This window comes from Anopheles arabiensis, chromosome 3 (genome assembly GCF_016920715.1).
Source record: "Anopheles arabiensis isolate DONGOLA chromosome 3, AaraD3, whole genome shotgun sequence".
NCBI classification, from domain to species: domain Eukaryota; kingdom Metazoa; phylum Arthropoda; class Insecta; order Diptera; family Culicidae; genus Anopheles; species Anopheles arabiensis.
The window spans coordinates 50,538,320-50,562,726 of record NC_053518.1 but is presented as its reverse complement, the minus strand read 5'-3'; the positions used below and the strand labels follow the sequence as shown (position 1 = coordinate 50,562,726).

Sequence of the window (24,407 nt, the reverse complement as noted above, 5' to 3'; positions counted from 1 at the left end):
GTTTGGATCGCTCTCAGCTACCTTTGGATATTGCGGTAGCTCGCGCAAATTTTGTTGCGGCGCATAGTTTATTTAGTGACCGCTTGGCGTACCTCACGATTCACATCATAACAGACGATATGAAAAGCAACAATTTCATATTGTTCTATGTTTGAACCCAATTGAGAGCTTCTCATTGAATTCTGAAGCCCCATTTTTAAGCAATGAATAACATTTGACAGATTTATCGGCTTCTATGCATCAGAATAGATTCCCAACCAGACCGTCCCTCCATAGCAAAGAAGGAATATCCGGCTAAATCTTGAAAGCCTAAACAGGACTGAATGACTACGTATGTCGTCACGCCAAAAAGAAGAAGATTATGAAGGTTTGTTTGGAAAAGTTTGGTCAAATAATCAATAAAGTATGAATGGTGATGTAAGCTTCACTTAAAAAAGTGATTAGATTTTACAATTGAATGCATTAATTATTTAATTCTTTCCTTGGAATGCAAATGTGTCCCGCGGTCACTGAATAAACGGTTGCGCTGCAATGAAATTTGCGCGAGCTACCGCAAAATCCAAAGGTAGCTGAGAGCGATCCAAACGTAGCTGAAAACGATCCAAACGTAGCTGAAAACGATTCAGACGTAGATGATTGCGATCCATTCTCATGGATTGCGATCCATAGCAACCGGATAAAGATTCAGAGGAAAGTGAGAACAGGTGTAAATTAATTGATGAGATTTTATGGCTTTTACTTAGACAAAAAACAAAAAAAACTTCTTTTATTGCATGAGATGATTTTTGAAAACGTTTTCTTTGTTTGTTTATTTGATGAATCTAGATAATTCGTGCCAGATCTGACAGCTATTCAATCAAAGTAGACAATTATTTAAATCATGTGGAAAGTGTACAAAATATACAAATGTATTTACAAGTGGTAGCCAATTATGTTTTTTAAAAGAAGGCTTTCTTTTAAGCATCTTGACAATCGTTTATTGAACTGTAAAACCCTGTAAGACAATTTGAGATAATGGAAATGATTCAATTCTTGGGAGAAAAATACGACAAGAAAATTGCAATGTACAATGCTAGATCGGAGGAAACCGAAGTCGTGTGGGAAGAAGTACCCGATCTATTGATACATTATGCTGTGAAATAATTATGTAGTCTTGTATAAAGCTGTTACTGGCATGGTTTTTGAAATTGAAGCAATCTAAGCGTCAGCGTGGGTCTCGATGCCACATGCAAAGGTCCCTACCACCACTTACAAGTAATTTTGTTTCTCGTTCCTGTTTTGGTTTAGAATGCCCCATAAAAATTCACTCTTGAAAAATCAAAAATACCTAGCCACTGGTGATATTTTGCCACTGGAAGATAAACCGTTCATTAGTAAACCAGCCTTTGCAAGCTATCGCCATATTTCACTGTAAAATTGATGCAATTATTTTATATTTTTGATACACACCGGCACGACACCATAAAAATACATTGAAACGCTGAAGTACGTTCTTTTACAAAATTGACCTACTTTTTCAACAAAAACACGCAATTGTTACAAAAATTATTGCAACATCTTCTAGCTAGGCACAGCAATAATCAAGATAATTTAACAAAAAATGAACTAAATGAACGTTTATGTAAATGCATTTCGATTGCAATAGCCTTTCCAATACATTCATGTAATCTATGCAAACTGCTTTTTAGAATGATGTTTAAAAATATCCTTTCTTATTGTAACAAACGACATCGTGCCATTGCGTCATGTGTAATATCCAAAAATAGCACCTTAAGCCGTGTGAAACGCCGATTGACACTCAGCAGTTTTAGACACGCTTATTTCACACTAAAAGAAAACGTCGCATTGCATTCCAGTCTAAAAAAATTAATGTATTTGGTTAAGCAAAATCACCAACTAACGATTATTTTGGTTGCTATTTGCTGCAAAATAAATAGACTTTATTAATTTTCTTGATCAATCATTATAACCATTTCGTGTTTGTAGAAAGTTTTTCGAGTTTTCATAAATTCTTGAACAAGGTTTTAAGACATTTGATATCAAATAATGAGGACTAAAATCTCATGATACACAACTACATATAAGATACAGTTTTTTGTACTAATGTTAGAAAGAAGACTGAATCCGAGCAGAGCGTTGAATGTCGATGAGCAAACAAGAAATCAGTCTTTCTTTAGATCTTGTGAAAATCGGTGGTTGTAGCGGATCGCTCATACGCTAGTAGGATTACCAATTCCTCTCTCATGTTCTCATTCGGTGCGCTTTGCTCTCAGTACTCTCTAGGCAAATTTGTGTTGGATCGTAAATTCCGTGGCCAAGTCAGAAATCTGTGAGGAAACCGCTGCGGTTTTTTTGTGAGTTCGCCTTGTTGATCAACGACAACAGTTGGCAAGTGGAATATCATTGTTTTTTAGAAGATATGAGTTACCATGTTGTGTAACATGAGTTGTTTGGTGAATGGATAAAATGATTTTAAAATCATTTAAGTGTTTGCTTAAAGAACGTAATTTGCTGAGAAGATCATGTTAATTCCCTAGATTGGTTTGATTGATAATGGTTGTATGATTTGATGTGAACAATATGGATGCCAACACGAAAAAATACAATCCAGCCAATGTGTCATCGATGCCAGCGCTTGATGAAACCGTGCATAAAACTACATCTCCTGGGGTGACCCCTGTTGTTAGCGCAGTGCCTCAAACTACCGTAGGGGCGGAAGATCCATCGTTAGCCGATGCCGGAGCAAGCAATCAACCGAAACGTCCCCTTAGACGACCGGGAAAAGTAATCCCCGATCGTCCGCAACGTGTATTTTATTGCCTTACTTTGAAAAATCCACTTCGGAAGCTGTGTATCAAAGTGGTAGAATGGAAGTATGTGATAAATCATTTGAAAGTATTGATGTACGAATTGCATGTATTATCTGTAATGTGTGCGGTAGATTTTTAATGTTAGATGTAATGCAATGGTGATTAATGGAAAAAAACACACATTGATACAAACTAAAGTAGCTCACAACATTCTCGTAGGTGCACAAAAATAAGTTGGCAGTAGTTATTTTGTTTCAAGTAATCCTGCAATCCTAAAGTGATATTGTAAATAGAGATACGCGGGCCTGCGATTCCTTTCCCGAGGAATCTGCGTCGGCCGAATTACACGTTTTTCGGCTAAAAATATGTGATTACTTGTTTTTTTTTTTAATTTAGTAGTTTTATACACTTTATCATTTACATAATACGATTTGTGAAGAAATCCTGATATTTCTAGATTTTAAGCAGAATATTTTTTTCCCAAAACTGAAATTTAAGCTACATTTAACACTTCTTGAAGACGTCAAATAAAAAACGCATATCTCCGAATCCGCGAAAATATCAGTGTGTTTCAACCCAGAAATCAATGTACTAAACAAGAAAAAAGAAAACATTATAATCGCAAGGAAAACTCGTAACAGTTTTAATGTTACTTATATCTTTTTGGGGTCGCTTCATTAGCTGGCGATTGCCCCCTTAGGCCCGTGTCTGTGCTCCAATGCATGAGATTTTATCGAACGTGCAGTCAAATCATTTTTCGATTCATTTTTCTATTGTTTTGCTGATTTTAAAAGATTAATGCTTATGAAAATTTAATTTCAGGTTGTTCCTAAAAAATCCACAATATTAGTTGGATAGATAAAACCGGGATGCGGTGTCCGACGATTTTTTTTATTCCGTCGTACAACGAAATCGCACGTCCGACGTTATTTGTCAAATGTCGCATGTAAAATTTGGACATCCTTCCAACAAAATCACATCCGATTGAGCACAGACACGGAACTTAGGAGGCTGATCAGACGGACGGTATTTATCGGGACAGTCACGTTTTTTTTACCGGATATTGTATGTCCCGTCGTATCTGTAAAAAATCCCGATTTTCCGATGTTCTGGGCTAGTTAGAATAAACATTAAAATGTTTTGTTTTTGTCGGTAATATCTACCAAACGAAATTAAAGTACATTGCGATTCAGAATAAGTGATACAGGGTTTTACAGTCCAATAAAAAAACATTAGAATACAATGTCCGATTCAGAAAACACGATTGTCCACTATTTGTTAATACTTCAACCCGTTTTTTGTACATTGTCCACATGATTTAAATAATTATCGACTTCGATTAAACATACTTCAAATAATTTCATTAAATAAACGTGTGTTTTCTAAATCAGGCACTGCATTAAGAAGTAGGACAGTTATTTATTGGACTGTAAAACCCTGTCGGTTACCTACATGCTCGTCATGGGTTCAAGCCTAGAATAAACAGTCCCCGCATGGTACAGCAAGGATTGACTATCCGGCTGCGTGGTAATCAATAAAGTATCGAAATCCTGTACAGACCGGCATGTCCGCGTAGGACGTTACGCCAAATAAAAGAAGAACAAGGTATCCTTCATAACGAGTAAAGAGTTTTTCGTAGAACGAGAAAATCTAAATGCTCAAGAAATAGCTGTTGTTCGCGCAAACCCCCTTCGTTGAGAGTTGTATCCTTCGTTTCTGTAAAAAAAACTTAAAAGTGTTTTACAATTATCTGTTTGGCCTGATCAATGAGCTAGATCAAGACCGATGCCTACGCGCAGGCTTTTCCACTGAAACGATGGGAAGAATAAATTAACATCACACTCACGACCTTTCAGCTTGAGTTTAAGATTGCAAGCGTTTATTAACAATGAAAAATGTAGTATGATCTATTTTGATTCTTAGGTTAATCCGATTTTCCGGGGTACACCTTTATCTTATTTTTGCCTGGATCGCTTGTCTCCTTCCTTTTACACGAGGACCGAGGATGTAAATGTCCGCCCGTTATTGTTTTACCCTGTTCTAATTGTTGTGTGGGCGTGGGTTGATTATGTTATTTGCCGTGGATGGGCCGCTCGCGTGTCTAAACTATTGTTTTATTGCACCGAGTTGTGCGTATGCAGATCGCGTTATGCTTAATTCGTATGGCGAACCTCGAAAAGGATATTATATATTTCGGATAGCGATAGTGATTCCTAAGTATGATGTTTGACTAGACTGAACTGTTGATTATTCTGCGCCATCCTGTTGCAAAGTTTGTTCAGCTGAATTCGTTATAGAAGTCTGAACTTATTTATGTTACGCATGTTCGTATAGCATTTCCTGTCTATGTTTTATTATTTTGGATAAATATAAAAAGATGGCTTGCGAAGTATGTTGATTCTACGAAATATTGTCATATCTTTCTTTTCGTTTCTTTCTACCTACAATTTCTTTGATCAAAAATACACCTTCATCTTTACGGCCACCTACCCGGGTAGGTGATACATTTTATAAGGGGATTTGGATTTTTTATTGTTGAAAAATATCTTATTTCACTTTTTTTGCATATTTAATCACAATGCTTCTTTTTATGTTAAAAAATATGGCTTTGAGTTATGTACATTCAAAGCATAGTATATAGTTCAACTGATACTAATAGACCACCGTATCGTCCCGACTATCGGGGCAATTATTTCATTCTATATGACTTTAGAAGAATATTTGGAACTAAAAAACTATTGGAATAAGTTCTGTAAATATAAGTACACGCGTTGCTATACATATCATTACAAATTAAACGGCTAAACCAAAGCCAAATTATTTATTACCTAGTTGGGTGGGTGGTCATATAAGTAAGGAGTAAAAATACATATATTTTAATTTTTTTCTAATCTGATTTTTTACAACTGTTCCAAAACATGTTTCACTAAACATTCCGTTAAATATTGCGAGAATTGCGAGCAGTATCATCTGCTTGACATCTGATGGTATTTTATATAATTTTTGTTTTAGAAACTAAAACAACCACAAACGGGTGGAATTTTTTGTCATGCATTTATTGTAGAAATTCGCCAAAAATTAGTCGTTTTCTCCCGCTAATTGGTTCAAAAGACCCCAATGATGCCCTACCGCTCCTTTTTATCCCTGTCCTGATCAGTTTGGTTCGTATTGGTTCGGGTTTTCTGGCTATCTTCGGATGCCTCCTGTTTACGACAGGTCGTTGGGCATTTTCGTAGCAAACAGTCCCAATACTTTGTTTTTTATTCATTGATTTTTTTTCGGTGCTTTTCGTTAAAAAGATAACATTACCAATTTTTGGAAATTTTTGCAAAATGAAATGTCCACATTCAGGTGTTTAGTATGCTACAAACCGCACTGTTATATCTGCTATCGACGTGCTATAATTATAACTGCTAAAACTAGGGGCGAAAAAACTGCCTACCCGTCAAACATTCCCGCTGCGCAAATTCGAGCAGTTTCCAGCGCAGAAAATGTACCAAATTATGCGCTGGCCAGCGCAGATTTTGGCTGGTCTCCCGCGCTGTTCTTCAGCGATTCCTGCGCTGGGTCGCGCAGTTCGGGCAGTTCGGACAGTTCGGGCGGCGGCGGAGCAAAAAAAAAACGGTCAAAAAATTTAAAAAAATAATGGCGCCCATTTTTTCGTCCGCTTCTTCTCCCTCCCTCACCCTGGCTTGCCTTACTTGCGCTTCTGCCCGTGCCTTCCGCCGCCAGCTGATTGGGTGTTTGTGGTGTATGCGTTGATTCATATATGTGCATTGCGGTTGTGTATTGTTATTGGTGGGTGTTAGCATTTATTAATTTGTGTGTGACCTTGACACGCTGTGGGAGAAGCTGGATTGGGATTCAAAGTGTTATCGGTGTATTGATGGTTTATTTTATTTCGTGCCGCTGCTGATGAGACCATTCGATGCCCGTGGCAATCGAGGGTGAAGAAGCCTATTTAAAACAAGCGTAGGAGAACGTCTAACACTAATCTAATATTTTTTAATTTGAACATGTTTGATGCTTCAACGACCTTCTAAGCATCATGTAGCACAATGTATAGTGGCTATAATTTTTTTTTTATGTGCCGAAATCTGTCTCGAGTTTTTGGGTCTCGTCACACACACACACACACACAGCGCGGGGAAAGTGGCCGTTCACTCTATCATGTCGCGATCCCCCACCCCGCCCGGCGCTAAGGATGAGGATGCTACAAGAAAGCTGAACCAACCGTTCTACCGATAAGGTAGCCGTAATCGATCATGCGTGGTGGGGGCGGGGGGTCTAGTGGGGGGGGGGGTAATGCGTGCTTGCGCGACTTCGGGGGTGCGTGCTCGTGGGTGCGTGCTGGCGTGCGCGCTTTCATGCTCGCGGGCGCGCGTACGTGTGTGTGTGTGTGTGTGTGTGTGTGTGTGTGTGTGTGTGTGTGTGTGTGTGTGTGTGTGTGTGTGTGTGTGTGTGTGTGTGTGTGTGTGTGTGTGTGTGTGTGAGTTTGCGTGTGTGTGTGTGTGTGTGAGTTTGCGTGTGCGTGTTTGTGTGTGAGTTTGCGCGCGCTTGTTTGTGTGTTTGTGTGTGTGTGTGTGTGCGTGCGTTTGGAAACACCAAAACTATTTCATTCTGATGCGTACATTTTCATCCGCTGCGGCTACAAAGTCCATGCATTTTCGATCTCGCTACCTGAGAGACAACACAACCATTGGCATTGGCATCTTTGCGATCGGCTCTGCTGTTGGGGGTATTAAAAAGACACGCGATCTAAGCAAACGTGCGTGTGATATATTGCACATTTATTTCTAATTCAGCTAGCGGACGCAAGTGGAAACAAAACTTGAATTGAATTCATACAAAAGAGGATTCTGGATTTGTTTATTACGGTGCGCGTATGGTGCTGCACCTGTCCGTCCAGAATCTGATGGCTTGTTGGTTTGGAGTAGTTATCATGACGCTGATTGATCGGCAATGCCTTGGAATGGGTTCGGATCGGTAGGTTCATGTTTTGGTCGAGTGCATTCCGTGCATTTGTCGCGCCACAGCGGTAGACCCGGCAGCAACAAAGACAAGACCAACTCTTACCCGGGTGTGGACTGCTATGCTAAGTTCTTTTTATTATTATTAGTATTATTATTGGCGTAATAGCCTACGCGATCATGCCGGCCTTTTCAGGACTTGAGTACCACGTAGCCGGAGCCGGTGACTAACCCCTTGCTACGGCGGACGGTTCATACGCGATTAGAACCCACGACGGGCATGCAGATGTGCGGAATGATGGCGGTGCCGCGGGCCCGCTCCTATCCAGTGTGCAACTTGCATACTGCCACACTGTCTCCTGCCCGGTGCATACGCAGCAGGCAGGGGGAAGGATGCACCTCCACAGTAAAAAAAAACACCGTCATGAACCAGCGGTGGATCTAACGGTAGGCGGACTAGGCGGTCACCGAAGATCTCTAGTCTGTAGTATGCCGTATGTCTACAATTGGACAGAATATTAGCGATAAGGGCCCCCCGGAAAGATGGTCGTTGGGGCTCCGTGGCTGGAGAACCGTTTGCACCTCCCCTCCCCCCATGGAGACTACAATTTTAGGGCCTGTGATCGATGATCGTAGGGGTCCCATGGCCACACCCCCATTTCCCCCCCATCCGCCGGCAATTTAAGTATACTGTTCAATCTTCTAACAGCTGTGTCTCAGTACCCCCTCCTCCCGGTCATCAGTTACCATTGACAAGTGCCTCAATTCGTCTTTCCGCCTTTCATCAGCACCTTCCTTTCTTTGACCGATGGATCATAACATTCCGGAAGAAAACACATTTGGCGAAAGTGTTGCACACACACGCACACTCACACCCCCGCAGACGGCTCAGTCTATCTGTGTAATCTAAACCATTTGAAAGCAAAAGCTTAGTGTAACAAAGTTATGCTTAATGCTTAAAATGTTCAGTTCGATGGCAGCTACCCGTCCTCATACTAATATCCTGAAAGTCCTAATACTCTGTCCACTTGTACACATACGGCATACTACAGCCTAGAAATCATCGGCGACCGCCTAGTCCACCTACTGTTAGGTCCGCCGCTACCTGCAGCGTATGCATCGGGCAGGAGACAGTGTGGCAGTATGCAAGTTGCACGCTGGATAGGAGCGGTCCCGCGGCACCGCCATCATTCCGCACATCTGCATGCCCGTCGTGGGTTCTAACCGCGTATGAACCGTCCGCCGTAGCAAGGGGTGACTATCCGGCTACGTGGTACTCAAGTCATGAAAAGGCCGGCATGATCGCATAGGCCGTATAATAATAATAATAATAATAAGAAGAACTTAGCATATCAGTCCACACCCGGGGAAGAGTTGGTCTTGACTTTGTTGCTGCCGGGTGTCCCGCGGTGGCGCGACAAATGCACGGAATGCACTCGACCAAAACATGAACCTACCGATCCGAACCCATTCCAAGGCATTGCCGATCAATCAGCGTCATGATAACTACTCCAAACCAACAAGCCATCAGATTCTGGACGGACAGGTGCAGCACCATACGCGCACCATAATAAACAAATCCAGAAAATCGAAAATGTACGCATCAGAATCAAATAGTTGTGGGGTTTCCAAACGCACGCACACATACAAACACACAAACACGCGCGCGCAAACTCACACACAAACACACACACACGCGCGCGCGCTAAGGCACCTACGAACGCGCGCACGCGAGAACGCACCTACGAAAGCGCGCACGCAAGAACGCACCCCCCACCAAACCCCCCTCCGCTTCCGCTATCATCAGCTATCATATAGCGCATCATCATCCAAAGCGCCGGGCGGGGTGGTGGATCGCGGCATGATAGAGTGAATGGTCACTTTCCCCGCGCTGTGTGTGTGTGTGCGTGTGTGTGTCGTGACCCGAAAACTCGAGACAGATTTCGACACATTAAAAAAATAATTATTGCCACTTTACACTGTGCTACATAATGCTTAGAAGGTCGTTGAAGCATCAAACATGTTCAAATTAAAAAATATTAGTTTAGTGTTAGACGTTCTCCTACGCTTGTTTTAAATAGGCTTCTTCACCCTCAATTGGCAGGGGCATCGAATGGTCTCATCAGCAGCGGCACGAAATAAAATAAACCATCAATACACCGATAACACTTTGAATCCCAATCCAGCTTCTCCCACAGCGTCTCAAGGTCACACACAAATTAATAAATGCTAACACCCACCAATAACAACACACAACCGGAATGCACATATATGAATCAACGCATACACCGCAACAGCCAATCCGCTGGCGGCGGAAGGCACGGGCAGAAGCGCAAGTAAGGCAGGGTAGAGTGAGGGAGGGAGAAGAAGGGAACGAAAAAATGGGCGCCAATTTTTTTAAATTTTTTGACCTTTTTTTTTGCTCCGCCGCCATAAATAGTTCGTCCATTTCGCCAGCAGATGGCGCAAAACTTGCTCGACCCAGCGCAGGAATCGCTGAAGTCCAGCGCGGGAGAGCAGCCAAAATCTGCGCTGGCCAGCGCAGATTTTGGTGCATTTTCTGCGCTGGAAACTGCTCGAATTTGCGCAGCGGGTATATATATTAATATTTTATAATATTATGACTGCCAAAACTAGTGGCGAAAAAACTGCCTAGGCTCGCAAGCTCTTTAATGCGAGGGCTCTGGGGCTGTGGACTTGTATGGCGTGCGAGCCCTCGCGCGCCCTCGCAAATCACTGATAATCTCGTCCAGGAAGCGTTAGTCAGGAGTTGCTTGTATTATATCAGTCCCAGCCAGCACGGGTATGTTCTCAAGCGATCATTGTCGACCTATCTCTCAATTCGTGTCTAATTGCCTAACCGCAATGGATGACAAATCACAGATCGATGCAATCACAGTCGTATCATTTCAGCATTTAACCGGATTAACCATGACTTACTCCTTGTGAACTGAGTCGGCTTGGCTTTCATAACAATCTAGTCATATGGTTAAAATCATATATTAAACCAATGATCATACTGTGTTCAAATCAATAAGTGCTTGTCGAACGTGTTTGGCAGTACGTCCGGTGCACCGCAGGAAAGTAACATTGGCCCAGTATTGTCCGTTCTATTTATTAATGATGTTGTATTTGCGCATGCAAATCAATATTTGCACATGTGAACTCGCTATCCTTGTGTTTCACGTCGTAAAAAGGGCCTTATTAAGCGAGTTTATAATCTTGACTCTTGTGTAATCTCACATAAAATATAAACTAAGGACCTCGGTACTATTCTTGACTCGTCACTCTCGTTCCGTCAACAGTATTTTTATGACATCGACAATGCATATCGGCAGCTTGGTTTTATTCATCGTCTGACATCCTATTTTAATGACCCTTTCTGTTTAAAACAACTGTTCGACGCCTTAGTCCGGTCCATACTCGAGTTCAATGTTGTGACATGGTCTCCGCATACTCCGTAGGCTAGTAAAATGTTGCATAATTTCAGATTGATCTGCGATTAGGAGCATGTATATGCTTTCATGTTTGTTTGCACATATCGCTCCGCTTGGATGTTCGTGGCCTGCAGGGGGATAAAGTGCACCCATCTTATGCACCACGCCATTCACCATATTGATAAATTATTGGAATAGTGTAGAAGTCAATTGTACACCATGGTCGCTTCCCGTCAAACATTGCGAGGTTTGCGAATGATTTCATCTGCTCGAAATCTTATGGTATTTTAAATAATCTTTGATTTATAATCATGGATTTTTTTGCCGAAGTATTTGTCGAAAAGATTACTATTTAAATTTTTGTGGATTTTTTTAAATAAAATGACAAAATTCAGGTGTTAATTATGCACTGTTATATAATTTGCACTGTTATACCTGCTCTTAGGGTGCTATAATTATAACTGCAAAAACTAGGGGTGAAGAAACTACCCATGGATCGCAAGCTCTGTAATGCGAGGGCGCTGGGGCGGTGAACTTGTATGCCATGCGAGCCCTCGCGCGCCCTCGCAAATCACTGTCAATTGCATGGCGGAAAAGGTAACAGCAAATGCACACAAACACTACTCTACTACAGCCTGCGATATCAAACGGTTACAATCGTGTACACGTCTTGACAAACGGTCAACGATACGTACGTCTAGTACGAACTCAAACACATACCGAGAAAAGATTAATCACTTTCGACAACGCAGTGACGCAGTCGACCGAGATACTTCACCCATGTTTTACATTCACAAAACAATAATACAAATACTAAACAATGATACCACAGGTAACACTAACATTAAGTAATAAGTAGAAGAAAACAAGATAACACTTAGCTCTCTATTTCACAAGTTTTCACAGTTCACAAACGGGAGCTACACATTCACAGGACTGCACTTGTCACCATTCATCTCAATGAAGTTTACAAGCCTTACCTTGGGTAGGGGGACATCAAAGTGGGTAGAAAGGAGGTGTCGTCATGTAGAACAATTGGGCATCGAGGCTTTAGAAAAAAGCACAAAACCAGGATCGACGGCAGTTGTCAAATGGGACGAATGTTGCTGGTATTTGGATAGGATAAATGTATTGTTTTCGTTTAATTAACATTTTTTTAGCAATAAAAAATTGTATTTTGCATCCACACTCCATAAATCGACATTTTACACGTTATAATGCAGCTGCTGCCTGTAAACAAAAATCGACGGCTGTTGTCAAACTGAATCTCAAAATGGCAACATGCCAAACGCTAAGAAGACACCTCCTCTATATTCCACCTTGGGGGACATAATTATACTCTTTAAATGAAAAGTCGATAGTTGTTGGATGAGCATAGTCCTATCCTGACAGTCCGAACAAATCTGACTTGCCACGGTCGGAGTTGGTTTTATCTATACTCAAAAGATGTTATGGAATATGTTTTTTCGCAATTAAAGGTTATTGATTTTAGGTGAAATTTATACATTGTATAAATTCGCTATGCTTTGCTTTTAGTATTTTTCGAAAGTTCTTTAATGTTTCAACTGTTCTAGCAAAAGAACGTGTGCGTTCGTCGATTTTTGGCAACGCTGCACCTTTAGCGATAAGTTGCTATGCGTTCTCTGTTAGTCTACTTTGATGCATTAACGCTTGAGTTGCGGTTAATTTCGATTAGTGTATCTCATTTGTTTTTTCTATGAACGGTGATAACGCTAGGGTTATCACACAGCAGACTGTGTGATAACAACACAGCAGTCAGAGCGCGGTATGAGCATACGCATTATATGAATTTGAGGTGTGCGGTGCAAACTCACGAACAAGAGCGCGGACTTATTTCTGGAGAGAGGCCGCGTGTTTTTTGACAGATAAAAAACAGATAGATAGCGAAGAAATCAAGTGAATAAAAACGAGAATATAAAAACAGAGTAAGACACACATTTAGTTACAGTTTTATTTAATAAACCAGAAATTCCGAAAGCAGTATCCTGCGCAATCATTGGTCCTTCGAACCGGATTTCTGGACATAAAAAAACTGTAAAATTTTGTGTATCGAGGTTCTTAACCTCAATCACGCGTTGCGTAAGTGAAGTGAAACACATGCTTCTAATACACTCTGTATTGTAGAAAAAAAAAGTCTGCTGAATATTTGCTGGTTGGTGAGATGGCTACAGAAACGAAGAAAACCCAAGCGACGATGGTGACGCTGCGATCCCGAGCCCAGATGCGAGCAACAGAAGAGTTTATTAACGGGTTCAACGAGGAGAAGGCGAATCAACTGGCAGAGAGGTTATCCAATTTGGAAGCAGTTTGGAAGGCGTATGAAGCGGCTCAGTTGAAGCTGGAATCGTACGAGGAAGATGATAAGCAGCTGAACGAATTGTTCGACGCACGGAACGCGTTTTATGACAGGTATTGTGCAGCTAAGGGTTTTTTAACGTCACGTAAAACCATGGCAGTCTCTGATCTGGATGTCACGGATACGGGGAAAGGCACAAATCTGGCTAATTTACGTCTACCTAAGCTGGATTTGCCAACTTTCGATGGTAACACGACGGATTGGCTCAGTTTTAAGGATCGATTTGTGTCCATGATCGATGAGGCAGAGGACATGCCTTCCGTAATGAAGCTGCAGTACTTGTTGTCAGTGCTAAAGGGTGAAGTGTCAAAACGTTTCCAGCATGTGCAGCTTACAGCCGACAATTACAGCATAACATGGCAAGCGCTATTAGATAGATATGATAACAAACGGGCACTAAAGCGTGAATATTTCAAGGCCCTGCATGCCATTCTACCGATGAAGGGCGAGTCGACTGAAGAGTTACGCCGGGTTTTCGATGAATTTACTAGGCTGACCCAAGGAATGAGTGCGTTGAAAGAGCCCATAGGACAATGGGATACACCGCTGTGCAATCTGTTGTTCTATAAGTTGGATGGTAGAACCTTATTGGCTTGGGAAGAGTATACTAGTAAGGATCAGGAAGATTTGTATACCAAGATGCAAGAGTTTTTACAAAGACGGCTGAGAATCCTTAGTGTAACTGTTCAATCGACCTATGAAGTATCAAGATCGAGTGTGGGCAAGGTAGCCGGCGTGAAGCATCATAAGGGTATTGTGTGTGTCAGCACCGTGCCACCCGCTATCCTCCGCTGTTATGCATGTGCACAACAACACTACTTACATCAATGTGAAATGTTTTAAGGAATGCAAGTAGCTCAACGTGAGGAGGTTATCACATCGAATAAGCTGTGTCGGAATTGTTTTCGAGTTGGACATATAGCCCTGCGATGTAATTCGAAATTTAAATGCCACAAGTGTCATGAGCGCCACCACACACTCTTACATGTTGATCCGATTGTGCAAAATCCATCTCCAGATAACATTGTGGTTGCAACTACTGCCGCATCAAGAGATACTATTGTTTTACTACAAACCGCGTTGGTACAGGTGATAGATGATAATGGAAGAATGTTTGATGCAAGAGCATTGTTGGACTCTGGTTCGATGTCCAATTTCATCTCGACGGCTCTTGCAAATCGTTTAACTAATCGCAAATGTTCTGCTAGCGTATCTATTTTAGGTATTGGCCAACGAGAAAATCATATTCATGAAGCAGTAGATGTGATCGTGGCATCCAAGACGCAGCAATTCAGCACAAAGCTAAATTTTCTCGTTTTAGATTCACCTACCGCACAGCTTCCCACTATGGAGGTGAATACAAAAGAATGGAAGATTGAAGGATTAGTACTAGCCGATCCATTCTTTTACAAGCCAGGCCAGATTGATCTAGTTATCGGTGGAGAAGCATTCTGGGCCATTCACATGAGCGAACGAATCGGTGTTGGGTCTGATAAGCCAGTATCTGTGAATACTAAGTTTGGATGGACAGTTGCTGGATCGACTTCAGCAACAAGCCAGAATCGTCACGTGTAAACAAATGCAGTTGTGCGTCAGGACACGTTAGAATCGACCATCCGGCGATTCTGGGAGATAGATGCTTTACCATCCTCATCTTCGGCTTCAGATGAAGATCCATGCGAGACATTCTTCTCCGAAACTACTTCTCGCAACAACGAAGGAAGATTAGTTGTCAGATTGCCGAAAGTAAAAACATCAAAAATCTGTCTAGGGGAGTCCAAAAGTATAGCACAAAGAAGATTCTTCAACACCGAACGTAAACTACAGAAGAATCCTGAGGTATACGAGCAATATGGAATGTTCCTAAAGCAATACGAAGAGTTGGGACACATGGAATTACTTGCAGAGCCTGTAGATGATAGTATGGTCCATTGTTACTTACCACATCATCCAGTGTTGAAGGAGTCCAGTAGTTTTTGACGCGTCGTGTAAAACTACATCAGGGTACTCCTTAAATGATGCACTTCAAGTTGGTCCAACTGTTCAAGTAGATCTTTTCTCGCTGATTGTTCATTTCTGGACTCATCGAATCGCTATTAGTGCAGATGTCGAAAAAATGTATCGACAGGTTATGGTACATAATGATGATCAGCCATTACAGAGAATTGTATGGCGTCCAAGTGCTGCAGAAGAGCTTAGAAGCTACCAATTAAAGACTGTTACTTATGGAACAGCTTCTGCTCCATTTCTAGCAACCCGAGCTTTAAAGCAAATTGCCCTCAATGCAGCTGATAAATACCCAATCGAAGCACAAGCTATCACGAACAATTTCTATGTCAATGACTTTCTATCTGGTGCTAATGATGAGGAGTCTGCTGCTACGTTGCAGAAAAACGTATCCAACTTATTACAGCAGTATGGGTTTGTTCTAAGAAAGTGGGCATCGAACTCGAAACGCGTCCTAGACGATATCGCAGATGAAGATTTAGCAACCCCACGTTGTCACAATCTAGGAACTGATCCTGCTATCACTACTCTGGGACTTGTATGGTTCCCTGGAAGCGATAATTTCAGCTACAATTTCAAGAATGTCGCATTGCCTCCAACTATTACCAAACGCACACTTCTATCAGCTGTTGCTAAAATATTTGACCCTCTGGGGCTGGTTGGACCTGTTGTGTGTAAGGCGAAGTTGCTAATGCAACAGGCTTGGACATCTATCGACCCAATTACTGGTAAACCTATTGATTGGGATGTTAATCTTCCAACGAAACTGCAACATGCTTGGAAGGCCTTTCAACAAACGATTCATATTATGGAGAATTTAAACATTCCACGCTACGTTTTTGGGAATGCAGGTTTAGACAAATGCGAATTTCATATATTTGGCGATGCCTCCGAAAAGGCTTACGGTTTCTGTTGCTACATACGTGCTCCTTCAGAGTCAGGGGTTTCAATTCATCTACTAGTGGCAAAGTCTAAATTGGCTCCTGTTAAAACTCATCAATCCTTCGCCAAGCTTGAATTGTGTGCTGCATTATTGAGTGTGCAACTTTATGGCAAAATATCGACTTTATTAAGATTCAATCCTACGAAGATTATATTTTGGAGCGATTCTACCACAGTTTTGCATTGGTTAAACGCATCACCATGTCGATGGAAGACATTCGTAGCAAATCGTACTACTCAAATATTAGACGCTACGAACGTTAACCAATGGAAACATATAGCTGGGATTGATAATCCAGCAGATTATATCTCCCGAGGTTTAGATCCAACGGATCTATTAGACGCAGAGAGATGGTGGTTTGGACCATCATGGCTTTCTTTACCAGAAGATCAATGGCCAGCAGGTCATTTCGCTCCTTGCGAGAATGCCGACATACTAGAAGAACGTCGTAATACAACCATGTTGGCATTAGCAGCCGTTGCAGCAACATTCTCTGATGAATTATTTGCCAAATATTCATTATATACTAAGCTTCGACGCGTTTTTGCATACTGTTGCCGGTTGCTAGTTAAAACGAAACATCGTAAAGGAGCGAAGGTCTGTGTAGAATTTCCTGAAGATACTAATCCCAAATGGTTATCGACAGTGGAATTGCATCTCGCAGAAGTAAACTTATGTTTATTACATCAACAACAAATGTTCCCAGACGAACTACATGCTTTGACGAATGGAAGCTTTATCTCACGATCATCGCAGTTGAGGTGGGTTAACCCAGTATTAGGAAAAGATGGATTAATTCGGGTCGGCGGACGACTTAATTTAGCAAACCTTCCATTGTGCACAAAGAACCCAATCGTGTTGTCAGCGAAACATCGATTGACGGTTATGCTGGTTGAAGCCTGTCACAAAAGGCAGCTACATGCGGGCCCACAACAAATGCTCGCCTCGTTAAGACAACGGTTCTGGAGCATAGGTGCAAGAAATTTGATTCGGTCGGTGTATCATCGATGCGTTACATGCTTTAAGAAACATCCAACATTTATTAATCAGACCATTGCCGACCTACCCAGCAGCAGAGTGGTTCCAGCGCCTCCGTTTTCAATTTCAGGAGTGGACTACTGTGGACCCTTTTATGTAAAATTTGGAACACGGAAGACAATACCACGGAAGGTATACTTATCAATCTTTGTCTGTTTTGCGACGCGAGCAGTACATATCGAAGTAGTTAGCGATTTAACTACCCAAGCCTTTATTGCCGCGCTACAGAGATTCATCTCACGTCGTGGAAGGGTCAAGGAGCTACATTCAGACAACGGCACAGCATTTAAGGGTGCAGCAAATCTTCTCCATCAACTATATGTACAATTGAAAACCGATCCCAAATCGCGAGAGATTATTTTCAACTGGTGTGCTGTGAACGAGATAACATGGAAGTTCATTCCACCGCAAGCTCCTCATTTTGGTGGGCTTTGGGAAGCCGCGGTAAAATCAGCAAAGCAACATCTACTTAAGGAGTTAGGATCGTCAACACTGCTTTACGATGACTTCTTGACGCTATGTGCACGTGTGGAAATGTGCCTCAATTCGCGACCACTCACTCCTATCCCCAATTCACCTGATGATCTCGACGTATTAACTCCGGGTCATTTCATCACTGGATCTAACTTTCAAATGGTGCCCGAGGTAGACGTCAAGCACATTCCGGATAATCGCTTATCACACTGGGGGCATACGCAAAAGCGAATGCAATCGATTTGGGCAAGATGGTACCCAGAGTACCTCCAGCAACTTCAAGCCAGGGCTACAAAGGTATGTAAACCACCAGTTAAGATAAAGATAGGACGAGTCGTAATTCTAAAGGAAGATCATGTTCCACCGGGCCAATGGCCACTTGCAAAGATAGTAGCGCTTCACCCAGGCAAGGACAATATAGTGCGAGTTGTTTCATTAAAAACGCCAGATGGAAAAACAATTACTCGCCCAGTCGTCAGGATAGCATTACTCCCTATAAATGAGTAGTATTAAAATAACATTGTTATTTCAAGGTAGCCAGGATGTTAACGCTAGGGTTATCACACAGCAGACTGTGTGATAACAACACAGCAGTCAGAGCGCGGTATGAGCATACGCGTTATATGGATTTGAGGTGTGCGGTGCAAACTCACGAACAAGAGCGCGGACTTATTTCTGGAGAGAGGCCGCGTATTTTTTGACAGATAAAAAACAGATAGATAGCGAAGAAATCAAGTGAATAAAAACGAGAATATAAAAACAGAGTAAGACACACATTTAGTTACAGTTTTATTTAATAAACCAGAAATTCCGAAAGCAGTATCCTGCGCAATCAAACGGTATGATCTGGGAATGTTGCTATGGTGTGGATTGATTTGATGATGTGTTATAATGAATGTGTTGTAATAATGTGGTTTGGCTTTCCGAAGTTTGTTACAATGTGTTTATAGCTGATAGTGTGTATTATAATAAGTTATGTATAGTAGATATGCTACACTACATCGTAGCACTAACCCAACCAACTAGTGATCGGAAGGGATATTGGCTCCTCGATAAGTTCTGAATTTTAACAGACTACGTTCCATGAGCCCAGGCATTCTAAGAGTAGTCCTGGGGCATAGCGTAAGGTCGTAAGGCGTAAGGCGTAAGGTTATGTAGTCAGTTAGTGCATGGAACTGGGAGGTTGGCCCACGCTCACGTGACGATTTTGTTTAGCGTCGGGTTACTCCCCTGACGTTCAGACCCCCAGTTTTCTGAGATGCTCACCCTCTTCCTGGTTAGCCACATGCCACCATCCGCTCGAGGGGTTGGAGCTAGTCCGTGTACCAAGCAAAAATAGTAGCAGCTTTCAAATATTAATATTAAAAACATATTTAGGCGGAAGCTTGTATCCACTGTGCACTAATAGACGACACTGATGGTTTCTAACGAAAAAGCTTTAGCGCTCGTATGAGTATAAATATACTAACGAATAGTAAATCATGTGTTTAAACATCATTATCGTAATATCGTGCAAGTAATTGTTTACTCTACTAAATAATTTAGTTAAACCCTCTTGGTTTTGTGATGTAGTGTTCTTTTTTCTGTATTAAATTGTGTTATCATGATTTCTTTGGATACATACGTTAAGTTATGCAGAAATAATTCTCGTTTTTTAAATCGCATGTTACAAGTAAAGATTCTAATTTTAAATCTCCTAATTATCCTTCTCTTACAGGCCTTTCGAATATCTAATTCTTCTAACGATTTTTGCTAACTGCGTTGCTTTAGCAACATATACACCTTTCCCAAACGGTGATTCAAATTCAACAAATGCCATGTTGGAAAAAGTGGAGCATATCTTTCTAATAATATTTACTCTTGAGTGTGTGATGAAATTGATTGCTTATGGATTCATCATGCACCCTGGAGCATATCTTCGAAGTCGGTGGAATATGTTGGATTTTACGATTGTTCTAATCGGGTAAGTAAGACAAACAAAGATTAGTGAATATCAAGAGATTTAATTAAATTTAAGGAAAAATATTTAAACAAAATCTTATTTATTCATTAAGCTGTTTGTTCAACCAGCGAAGCACAGCTTCGTAAACTTCGAGGAAAAGCAATTTATCGCACATATTACGTTCAAGATTGCGAAGGTTTTGAGTTATGTCCAAATGTCCAAAGAGTTCCGCTGCGCAAAGCGACGGAAGAAATCATGCCGTTCGGAGAATTTTATCATGCCATCTTTTTCCCTCCAACAGCAAATTTGTCAAGCAGATCGTCGAGCTACCCGTCCCTGGCTCCGCCTCGTACCCCTCGCCTGAGCGCGCTGTCGAAGGTTTGAATGTGTTGGTGCGTCAGACCAAAGTGGGTTTATTATACAGGTGGGCTTATCCCGAACAAATTGACAGCCGAACTGTAGACAAATGAAAACGAAATGACAGGAGGGGATTCGATCATTTGTTGATGTATGCGTGTGAATTCCAATGTCTATTTTGGATGATGTGTCGTAGTGTGGGTGAAAAACTACGTATCACAATCGAATCCCCTCCTGTCATTCGTTCGTCCAATATGGCCTTCCCGCCAAACCTATAAGCCCACCTAGTCCCTATACCCACTTTGCGTCAGACGGCCAATCGCTGTCAGCCGTTGTCCGTGCTCTTTCCCTCCATAGCGCCATCTCTTTCTCGCGTGTGGTCAATGCTCGCGAGCTGTTGTGGCGCTTCAAAAATCCGTTCACAAAAATTACGGCGATGAAGTTGCATTTTCACAAATCAAACCAAAAAAGCGCAATGAGTTCAAACGCTGCAATGTAAAATTGACTAAGGAATCGCCAACTCACGCTGCAGGGTTTGCTGTGCAACGCGCAGAACCCTAATTCGCATTAACACGTTCATCCCGGCGCTGATTTTCATCAACTTTCCGTTCCGTCCTAGACGAAAAGACGAGTTGAGGCCCCTGTAAATTGTAACTAATGACCGGGAGGATGGGGGTAGTGGCACACAGCTGTTGGGAGATTGAACAGTATACCTAAATGGGGCCCCTACGATCATCGGTCTCAAGCCCTAAAATTGTTGCCGGCGTGGAGAGGGGAGGAGAGGGGTGCAGATGGTTATCCAGCCACGGGACCCCAACGACCATCTATCCGGGGGCCCTTGTCGCTAATATTCTGTCCACTTGTAGACATACGGCATACTACAGACTAGAGATCTTCGGCGACCGCCTAGTCTGCCTACCGTAAGGTCCGCCGCTGGTTCATGACGGTGTTTTTGTGGAGGTTCATCCCCCGCGTATGCGTAAGCACCGGGCAGATGACAGTGTGGCAGTATGCAAGTTGCACGCTGGATAGGAGCGGTCGCGCGGCAACGCCATCATTCCGCACATCTGCATGCTCGTCGTGGGTTCTAACCGCGTATGAACCGTCCGCCGTAGCAAGGGCTGACTATCCGGCTACGTGCTACTCAAGACTTGAAAAGGCCGGCATGATCGCGTTGGCTATTACGCCAATAATAATAATAATAATAATAATAATAAGAACAACTTAGCATAGCAGTCCACACTCGGGGAAGGTTTTTGTTTTGACTTTGGTGCTGCCGGGTGTCCCGCTGTGGCGCGACAAATGCACGGAATGCACTCGATCAAAACATGAACCTATCGATCCGAACCCATTCCAATGCATTGCCGGTCAATCGGCGTCATGATACCGACTCCAAGCCAATAAGCCGCCAGGACGAACAGGTGCAGCACCATACGCGTACCGTAATAAACAAATCCAGAATCCTCTTTTGTATGAATTCAATTCAAGTTTTGTTTCCACTTGCGTCCGCTAGCTGAATTAGAAATAAATGTGCAGCATATCACACGCACGTTTGCTTAGATCGTGTGTCTTTTTAATACCCCCAACAGCAGAGACGATCGCAAAGATGGTGGTGCCAATAAAATGGTTGTGTTGTCTCTGAGGTAGCGAGATCGAAAATGCATGGACTTTGTAGCCGCAGCGGATGAAAATGTACGCATCAGAATCAAATGGTTTTGGGGTTTCCACAGGCACGCACACAGGCACGCACAAACACGCACGCACACATGCATGAACGCCCGCACGCCAGTACGCATTCACTAACGCACGCACGCACCCACGAAAGCGCGCACGCCAGCAAGCACCCCCCACCAACCCCCCCCCCCCCCTGCATTCGCTGGCTAGCGCAGATTTTGGTACATTTCCTGCGCAGGAAACTGCTCGAATTTGCGCAGTGGGTAACTAGAATCGTGAAGGCCCCCAATGTGTGTTATCATGTGAAACAGCGTGCGTTCACACTTGGATGAACGCTATAGTTTGCATCGACAGCAGCGCTTGTTCCTCGGACGAGGACGCAGGTGTGCTGTTTGATGGATGTGCATGCAACAGCGGTGCGAAATGGAAACGCGCACAATAGCAATGAACTCGGCATTCCCTCACAAGTGTTTCGCCAGTGCATGCCATTGAAAGGCCTGCGTGCATCTCTGCGTTGAACCTCGTGTGTGCATGGGAAACTTTGTATGTGCATTGAGCAAGCGCGCAGGTTTTCGTTTGATGGGCATTTTGTTTCATGAGCGCGGCAGTATTTTGTTCTCGACTTGAATGGGTAGACGCTCACTCGCTTACTCATTGATAGTTTTAATCCATACGCTTTTTTCGCTGCTCTACAACGATGTTATTCATCACGTATACTAGCAGAACGCAGGCAGAGCACGTGTCCAAGTTTTTAACCAGCGCGTTCTTGACGGTCCAAGCAAGCAATGTTAGTAACAATGGGTCGAGGTAAACATTGTACCGATTATCAGCGCCATATCATAAAGCGAATGGCGGCTGCTGGCATTAAGCGCAAAACGATCGAGTTCGTGATGGAACGATCGCGCACTTTTGTAGCAAGTCACCCAGACGTCCTCGGAAGACCACGGCGAATTAACGACCGAAAGATTGTTAATATATCGAAGAAACACAGCTCGCGAGGGTGGTGGTCCTGTTAATAACAACAAAAACCTAACCCAAAAAACAAAAAACTACTAACAAATCTATCCAAACGACATACTTTTGACACCAACACACACACACAAAAACACACTCAAACATATACACACACACAAAAATACATACAAACACATACAAACACACACACAAACACAAACCAATACAAACCACACATAAACCTGTCCCAACGAGTGCATGGTGCGTTGAAAAAACCAATGCCCTATCATTTTGTCCGATACTGTACCTTGTAACGACTGTGACTAAAATATGCCATTTTCGACTGACTGTAGAAAAAAACTAAGAAAGATAATTTCTTTACTTTTACATCTGTTGAAAGGAAATTATTTCAGATTACTTGCACAAATAAGTTAAAGACTTTGCGAATTGCCTTTCGTCAGTTATTAGGAATTTTCACCATGATGGACGAAGACATGCATGATTTAAGTTCTACCTTCGATTTTCATCAATTCCTCCTAAATTTTCGCTACAAAATTGTTAGAGTACAGGTTTTGCATCACGTTGGTGCAGAAAAAATCGATGGGACACAGGTGACGGATGTTGGACCAGTTTGCGGACTACGGTATTATATCGAAATTCTGTCGAAATTCACCTGAAATGATTGCATTGAGTTTGCGCGTAATGCGTTTTCCACTGCGAAGCCAGTGGATGCGATTTCTAATTCCTGATCTGTTTATTCATGTTTCCCAGGTATTATATTACTGTTGGGTGGGTTGCATCGATATCCCGGTCCAGCTAACGCAGTAATGTAGACACTTATCCCTCTGTCTTCATTTCAGCTTCTTTTGAAACCTCAAAGATGAACCTAGGCATTCTTTCGATGATTTGATTGTTGCCTAATAGTGCCAAGATGTTGGCGACCAAAATGCCAAAACGGGTTTAAACGACGTCCACAAACTTCCGCACAGAGTCCATTTTGGACGCTACGGGGTGCCATTCTTTCATCGCGCACGCTTTTGATTCACTTTTTTGGCCATCATGGTTTGAGTTCGACTGATAGAGGTGTCAAATTTTGTCTGCTACTGAAAGTGTAATTAACGTTTTGTTAGTGCAGGTTAAGATAAACCCATGAAAAAATCGACAATTGTTGTCCAATTTTCAATGCAATCGTTATGTGATATTAACATTATTTTGACACCATAATGAGACTATCGAAATGAAGGTCGCATAAAAAATTTATTATTTATATTTTTTGTATTAAAAAAAAATAAGTAGGTATTATCAATTTTGAATCATACTTGGATGACACAATTAAAGGAAAACAGCAATAATACCAATCGCATTGCTTGATATAATTAACCAATTATTTTGTTTCTAAAATTATATAATGTAATAATTGAACC

The 24,407-nt window shown here is 42.1% G+C and overlaps 1 protein-coding gene across 9 annotated transcripts in view; it reads left to right on the top strand.

Moving 5' to 3' along the window:
- The first annotated feature begins 2,152 nt into the window (after positions 1 to 2,152).
- LOC120900634 (muscle calcium channel subunit alpha-1-like) overlaps positions 2,153 to 24,407 on the top strand; it is a 101,670-nt gene continuing 79,415 nt past the window's right edge. For 3 of the 9 annotated variants that reach the window (XM_040307914.1, XM_040307911.1, XM_040307907.1), the window contains exons 1-2: positions 2,153 to 2,873; positions 19,774 to 20,019. In XM_040307914.1, the coding sequence (XP_040163848.1) occupies positions 2,581 to 2,873; positions 19,774 to 20,019 (539 nt within the window). In that variant the 5' untranslated portion in view covers positions 2,153 to 2,580. Of the gene's footprint in view, positions 2,874 to 13,067; positions 13,648 to 18,740; positions 18,896 to 19,773; positions 20,020 to 24,407 lie in introns of those variants that run through there. The other 6 variants (XM_040307905.1, XM_040307909.1, XM_040307910.1 and 3 more) reach the window with 6 other exon arrangements.